This window comes from Hippocampus comes, unplaced genomic scaffold (genome assembly GCF_001891065.2).
Source record: "Hippocampus comes isolate QL1 unplaced genomic scaffold, H_comes_QL1_v1.1 scaffold5, whole genome shotgun sequence".
In the NCBI taxonomy this organism is placed as follows: Eukaryota; Metazoa; Chordata; class Actinopteri; order Syngnathiformes; family Syngnathidae; genus Hippocampus; species Hippocampus comes.
The window spans coordinates 428,537-436,186 of record NW_017805701.1 but is presented as its reverse complement, the minus strand read 5'-3'; the positions used below and the strand labels follow the sequence as shown (position 1 = coordinate 436,186).

At 43.2% G+C, this 7,650-nt stretch overlaps 2 protein-coding genes across 3 annotated transcripts in view; one reads left to right on the top strand and one right to left on the bottom strand.

Moving 5' to 3' along the window:
• Positions 1-1,121, top strand: part of msraa (methionine sulfoxide reductase Aa) — a 4,663-nt gene extending 3,542 nt beyond the window's left edge. The window contains exon 6 of one of the 2 annotated variants that reach the window (XM_019882709.1): positions 757-1,121. In XM_019882709.1, coding sequence (XP_019738268.1) covers positions 757-927 — 171 coding nt within the window. In that variant the 3' untranslated portion in view covers positions 928-1,121. The remainder of the gene's footprint in view (positions 1-756) is intronic. The other variant, XM_019882708.1, reaches the window with a different exon arrangement.
• A 546-nt stretch (positions 1,122-1,667) lies between these two features.
• Positions 1,668-5,419, bottom strand: LOC109523504 (12-(S)-hydroxy-5,8,10,14-eicosatetraenoic acid receptor-like). The gene is made up of 4 exons (XM_019882699.1): positions 5,070-5,419; positions 3,673-3,925; positions 3,340-3,492; positions 1,668-3,170 (listed from the first exon to the last, which is right to left on the bottom strand). Exons 1-4 carry the CDS (start codon positions 5,222-5,224, stop codon positions 2,706-2,708), a joined length of 1,026 nt encoding a protein of 341 aa, XP_019738258.1. The 5' UTR covers positions 5,225-5,419; the 3' UTR covers positions 1,668-2,705.
• Between the last annotated feature and the right edge of the window lie 2,231 nt (positions 5,420-7,650).

The window sequence follows — 7,650 nt, the reverse complement described above, 5'->3', positions numbered from 1 at the left end:
CCCCCCCTTCAATCCCCCCTCCCGCTTCCATCTGTGTGTATGCATGTATATGCGTGCGTGTGAGCAGTTGGCCCATAGCAAACACACACACACACACACACACACACACACACACACACACACACACACACACACACACAAATTGAGTTCATTTATTTATTTATTTGACGTGTCAAATTGTTCTTGACAACATTGCGATACATTTTTGTTGCTTTTGTTGCCTTGATTTGTGGTCGTCGCAAGAAAAGGTTCCAAATCCCAAAAAAGAGTGATTGATTGATTTTTACATCCACTAAGAACAACACTAAATCAATTAGCTCATATATTAAAAACGTATTTTTACTGTTTCAATGCAAACTGCATTCCATTATTTTGCGATGCATCTTAATATGTGAACACATGCAAATGGGTCATTACACCCAAATAAATAAACACACGGCGTCCATGTTAGTTCATACATCTTCACAAGTGACGTCTCATCTCATGTACAAAAAGCCACTCTAGAGACAGTTGATAAAGTCCTGTTTCGTACCAAACATAGGATAGTTTTATGGTCAACCTTGACCACGTCTAACTGGGCAGAAATGAAGAATTTGGTGTTTTGCTAATATTGACAGCAAAGGCTCCTCGGTGGAGCGAACCGGACAGTTTGCATCCCGCAAAGAAAATTGATTGTTGCCGTGTGTGTGTGTGTGTGTGTGTGTGTGTGTGTGTGTGTGTGTGTGTGTGTGTGTGTGTGTGCGTGTGCTTGTGCAGGTTCTGACTAAAGAAGGTTTCGGAAGCATCACAACAGAGATCGCGGAAGGTAAACCCTTCTACTATGCCGAGGACTACCACCAGCAATACCTGAGCAAGAACCCAGGCGGCTACTGCGGGCTGGGCGGGACTGGAGTCTCCTGTCCAATAGGAATCAAGGAGAAGGCCTAGGTGACCAATGTACTGTTTTATTTTTGTTATTTTATGTTAAATGTCCCTGAAAGTGCTTTTTTACAGATGCAGCTCTTGTGAAAGCGCGATATGAATAAAGATGTATTGAATTTGTTGTTGAGAACTTAAACACACATCAGTGTGAGAGTATTAACTGCGTTGCCTAACATGGGCAATAGTTGACCACTTACTGCCGCCAGAGGGCAGCAGAGGAGCGGCTTAGTTCATCTCCCGTGCTGTATTGCTTCACTTCTCTCATAAATTCAACGCGTGTATTAGTCCTCACCTTCTTGACAGTGGGTATAATTTGAACACCTGCCATCAACGTAATGAACATCAACACATGTCATGATTTATCGGTAAGCTGCTGAAAGGCGGTGTAAGTGGCAATTACGACAACAAAAAACGAAGAATACGTCAATCATCGCTACAAGCTGCAACGTAAAGTACACAAGATTAAATGACGATATTTCGGGAAGGTAAAAGCCAGCCAAGGAAACCAGTTTAACAGGGGTCTGTCGCCGTCGCCATGGCAACGTGCTGTTTCTGATTGGGTCTCGCACTAAAATGCTTCCGGGTGAGAAACAAGGCCATTGACGTTGGTCGCACAGGTACTTGTACATGGTGCTTCCTTAATTTGTGTCCGAGTGGAAAATGGGAACACCCGTTATCCATCCCCTCACCACCGCTCCTCCCCCACACACGCACACCAATAAAGCAAATTAAGAGTCTTTTTGGGAAAAAAGAACATTAGCCCTTTGAGCGAAAACGTCGATTTGTACAAGAAGCTGCCAACATGTTAATGTTAAGTGGGGGAAAGTACGTGATAAGCCGACGTCTTGATGGTAAGTTTGCGACTTCAATCACACTGACGACACACAAACGCGTTTTCTAGCTGTCGACGTGTTAATATGTTATCGTTTGCAATATGTACGTGCCACCATGACAACTTGAAAAAAGTACGTTTATACGTTTTAGCTTTTCAGGAATTGTATTACCAAAGGAGACAGAGAATCACGTGTACATAATTAGTCACAAATTTCCCAGCTTTCTTAAACCGTGGCCACAAATTAGCATTTTGAGCGCACCTGATATCTGTATTGTGGCTTCAATTTTAATTCATCTAACTCGTAAATATTTCATTACTGGTTTCTTGAATCAAATACCATAATTTGATTTGTGTGAATACGGTGCCGCCTTGATGTATTTTAAATAATCTTTCCCAATTCAACTGATTAGCAATCCCATTAATCAGTTCCACCCAAAAATTGCGATATTTTATAAATAAGGAAAATTATACTGTGATTTTTACTTGGATAAACACATAGGAATAATCTGATTCAATAGGGTGGAAAGAATGAAGCAGTTTGTGCATAATTAATTGGTTGTGTTGCGTGCGATTCGATCACTAGGGGGCAGTAAAATGCAATCATGAATACATCAATAGAAACTACGAAGACCTCCACAACTAATGTATGTAGCTGTGTACAATATATACAATGCATCGAAAAAAATAATGACAGCTCCTTTCACAAAAGTGTCGTAAGTTAAGTCACTCGATTCTTCTGGTAGCACTGTACACTTGTTGTAATACATCATGCTAACGGCATGTGGGAGCGGGCTTGAGAAATCTTGATCAGTCAAATAGTATCGTTCTATTGGCAGATGGATCATTTGGCTTAAATCAAGTAATATATTCCTCACACACACAGACACACACACAAAAAATGCCCTTGTTGAATGCATTTTGTCCTCAAAGACAAACCCCCAAATAATGTTCAGACTTGTAATTTCTCAATCATTGGCAATGAAAGACTCCTCCCTGCAGATGTCGTCGTCGTCGTTGTCGTCGTGGTCTCGGCCTTGCGCAGTCTCTTGTGCAGGAATGCCGGACAGAAAGTGTCCAGGTAGGCGTCCTTGAAGCCCGAGTGGCAGAAGCAATACACCAGTGGGTCCAGCAGACAGTCCGTGAAGGACAGCACCATGAGCGCGTCGTAGACCTGAACCACCACATCCTCGGCCTCCTGCCATCCTCTCAGACGCATGACTAGCAACACCGCTCGGGCGATTGCGCACGGTAGGAAACAGACGGAGAAGATGACCGCCACCGACATCACCACGCACATGGCTCGCCTCAGTTTGGCCTTTTCCCCCACCGACTTCTTCTTGAGCCGATGGACGGTGCGCACTGTGCAGTAGAGCAGGATGATGAAGGGGATGAGGATTTGCGAGAAGAACACCACCTACAGTCGAGAGGAACCATCAGGAAAGACGCTGAGTGGACTGCGGGCTGTACAGCAGAGTCACAACCGAGGTGTCTATTTGAGGTGAGGCATTTATTTTTGTAGTGGATGCAGCTTTGATTTATAATTGTAGCGACTGTGTTTATGAGAACGCGTTTCGGCTCAATACCTCCCTGAAGGTGTCGGTGACATCGTGGTAAATGGTCTCAACGTCTCGACCGTGGCTGTTGCAGCACTCAAAGGTTTTGAGCATGGTCGGGATGGTGAGGGGCAACAGGAGCAGCCAGATCACCCCCGAGATTTCTGGAGATTTCTTCAGGACCTTGACCGATCCGCAAAAGAGAGTCGATTTTACCCTGCAACCTGATAACATGATAAGCCGTCCACTGTAGTCACCGCCGTCCCCGAAAGTGTTAAGTTAGGCTTTAAATAAAGTTGAGTTGAGTATTAAAGGCACCACAGTGAACCGGGAGCCTGAGGATCGCCTCGGACGAAAGAATACCTTGACAAAGTTCCTCCGCCCGAGGTGCACCACGTTGAAGTAGCGGTCCAGCGACAGGGTGACTAAAAAGGCAATGCTGGCGCCGCGGTTGAGGAAGAGCATGAAGAGCATGGCCTTGCACATCCAGGTGTTGGGACTGCGCCTCTGGCCCAACTGGTAGCTGTAGGCCTTGGCGGGAAGGCAGGCCACCAGCAGGAAGTCGGCAACCACAATGTTGAATAGAAACACGCTCTTGTTCTTCCAGAATTTGAAACTCCATGGGCGGAAAGGAGGAGGACAAGAAAGAGTAGGGGGCAGAAGAAGAAAGGGAATCCCAATCCCATCAAAATGAATTTCTAATTCATTCCCAAGTATTAGCCTTTATTTTTCTGCGGTGGGTGGTTCCTTTTGAAAAAAAAAAAAGTATCTTAAAAGGTGGTGTTAATTTGAGGCGAGGCATTTTTTTTTTTTTTTTTTTAATGTCACGGATGGTGTTTGGAAATCGCAGGTGTTAATTTGTGGCGAGGTGTTTTATTTTTAAAAATGTTTATTTGTATTTATTTTTTGATGTTGCAAAAGGCATTTGGAAATAGCAGGTGTTAATTTGAGGCGAGGTGTTTTTTTTTTTTTTAATGTTTACTTTTATTTATTTTTTTGATGTTGCAAAAGACTTTCGGAAATAGCAGGTGTTAATTTGAGGTGAGGTGTTTTTTATTTTAATTTTTTTTTTTTCGATGTTGCGGATGGCATTTGGAAATAGCAGGTGTTTATTTGAGGTGAGGTGTTTCTTGGTTCTTATGGATGACATAAAAAGGAGATGTTTGTTTGAAGCCCTGCCTTTATTTGATGTAGTGGATGGCACATTTGGCCCACAATTATGTATTTTATTTTATTTTTTTGTGAGGTGAGGCATTTATCTGTTGTCGTGGATGACGCACTAGAAAGACATTTGAAGTCAGGCATTTATTTGTTTTCTTGTATGACACGCATCGAAAAAAAAAAGCCGATGTCGATTCGAGGTGAGGTATTTCTGACAGAGAACGCAACGAAGGGTGTTTATTCACAGTTAGTATTGGAGGATGCACGTGGGAAAATGTATTTGTTTGATTGATTTCTACATTTGTCGTAGTGAATGATGCACTTAAAAAAAGTGTACTTGCGGTCAGGCATTAATTTTCATGGATGACACATGGGGAGAACGTCTCAAATTGAGGTGAGGTGTTTGTTGCATTTATTCGAAGTGAGGCATGTTCATTTGTTTTTGTGGCTGACAGTGGAAAAAACAAGTGTCCATTTGAAGTGAGTCATTTTCGATGCCGGTTAACAAATAACAAGGTGTTTATTACAAGTGAGCTTTTTATTGTTCTGAGGTGAGGAATCAACTTTTTTTTTTTTTTTTTGTGAGCGATGGAGTTTACCTGAATATGAAGATGTAGAGGACGGACAGGTTGAGAGGCAGGCCGAGCGCAAACTGTGCCGCGACGATCCCGGAGAGGACGTTGTACGTCACGGCGTTGGTAACGTTGCAGTGGTCCAACTTGCTGTCCACGGCCGACGCGTTGGTTCCCATCATCCTCCACCGTCCGTCCCCGCCGCTGGTTCTCGTCAAATTGCACAGCGTCCTTCTTACGAGTCGGGTCAAGTTTGAGTCACATTCCGAGGAAGCGCTCGGTTAGTAAATACCGCGCTCAAAGGTGGCGAATGCAGCCAGACAGATGAGTGACTGTATAAGAGCCAAGCTGTCCTCTCCTCATTCTCCCCCTGCCCCCACAAAAAGAGGCTGAGTGAGCAAAGGCGCTTCACGCTTGGAGGTGTGGTTTCAAGTCAGGCCTCCCCTGACTCTGCATTCTCTCGCCTTGGCTCTCGTTTTTTTTTTTTTTCTCCACACATTCAAACTCCCACTGGTATGAACGGATGCGTCACAAGTCGACCACGTTTTCCCGAACTCTTTCCTGAAAAGAGCTGTGAAATTCCTCAGGTGGCCAGGAAAGACAATCACTCATGTCTGCACATGTCCCGCGCTTTGCGGCAGCCCACCAACACATCCACGGTTCCTCTCGATCTTGTTTTTATTTGAGGTGAGGGCCTGTATTTGCTGCTGTTGAAAGCACACTTTCAACAAAGAGGCGTTTATTCTTTCTGGCGGATGACTTGACTTGATAAAAATTGGCGCTTCTTTGGTGAGAGGTGTTTATTTGTTGCGGTGGATGACAGGTTTGACAAAAGGAAGTGCCTCTTTGAAGTGAGTCATTTATTGGTGGGATTCGACACTTGGGGAAAAAAAGGAGATATTTATCGAAAATGAAAGTTGTGGTGGATGACATTTAGGAAAAAAAATTGGGTTTATTAGAAGTGAGGTGTCTGTTGATACTTGAAGCGGGGTGTCTGTCATCGTTGCGGTCGGAGACTTTGTTTGGAGTGAGGCATTTATTAGTCGTCGTAGATGACACATTTCGGACTGATCTGAGGTGTCTGTTTGAAGCGAGGTGTTTATTTGTTGGAGTGGATGGCATGGTTGAAACAAGCAGGCATTTATTTGTCATACTCATGTTTTTTATTTGAGGTGAGGTCATAATTTGCTGTTGTGAAAGACACTCTTGAAATAAGGTTTTTCTTCAATGTGAGGCATTAGTTTTTGTTTGGCGTCAGGCATGATTTTAGTGTCATTTTTTTTTTTTTTATTGATGTGAGGTGAGGCGTTTATTTGTTGGAGTGAGCGATGCACTTGGAACAAAGGAGCAAGTTGTTCGGAGGTGTTTATTTGTATTCGACACAGTTTGTGGATTTTCTTTAGGTTGAGGCATTTTATGAGCTGCTGTGGAATCTGACACGTGGGAGAAACCATCCCTTTTTATTTAAGGTGAGGTATTTATTTCTTGGAGTGGATTAAAACACTTGAGAAAAATTTTTTTTTTACCTGAAATAAAGAATTAACCTGTCGTCCCTGAGGCCCTTGAAGAAAAAAAAGGTTTATTGGAGGTGAGGCATATATTTGATTATCAGAGGGTGTCAGAGGTTTGAAGCGAGGCTCTTTGCTGAAGCGTTACCCTGCCTGATAAAAGCCAATGATTGAAGACTCAGATGGCAATCATTTATTAGCCGGTGAGTCGCTCTGCTTCACAGGCATTTTGTCAGATTGCCGTGGCGACAAGAACAGTTTGAAGAAGACGCAGATTAACGCATTCACTGGAGCAGGAAGTTGTTTGCCTTGCGGCTTCCTCCCACGTACGTGCCGCTCACAAACCTTGTTTTGCAATCTCATCTATTCTTCCTGCTTGAGCGCCGCACCGCGAGATTGATTAGCGATTAAGATTGGCCGTCAGAAACTGGTCACTTCTTTTCGGGAAAATTAAAAAAAAAAAAAAAAACGCTTATCTTTCCAATGTTATCAACCTTCAGTTCGCGTGCCGCGACACATCCCGCTTGTCATTCTCAGCTTCATCTTCTCCATCGAACCAAAACCAAAACCGCGTGCCTGATCGTTGTTGTGACACGACACGACCTGCCAGCGCCCAAGAACCACGACACAACGCTACACCACATGACTGTAAACCCCTTCGTCACAAAATCTCCCACAGGATTGGTTTGTAACACATACAAAAAAAAAAAATTAATAAAAAAAAACAAGGGGCTTATTTGAGGCGAGGCTTTTAATTTTTTTAGTGGACCTAAAAAGTAATCCTAAAAAGTCACTTGGAAAAATAACATGTTGACTTGGTTTGAGGCGCTTCATTTTTTTTAATGAATGAAAGAGAAGGTGTTTGTTTTAAGTCTGGTATTTATTTTAGTGAATGACACACTTGGGAAAAGGATGTTATTCGATATGAGGCGTCAATTTGTTTTAGAAAACCGTGTTTATTTGACGTGAGGCGTCTCTATCGTGAAGTGGGTGACAAGATAAGAGCAGATGTTCATTTTAGGTTCGGCCTTTGTTGTTGGGGATGACACTTAAAAAGTAGGGGCTTATTTGAGGTGAGGCTTTAAAATTTTTTTGCGGGT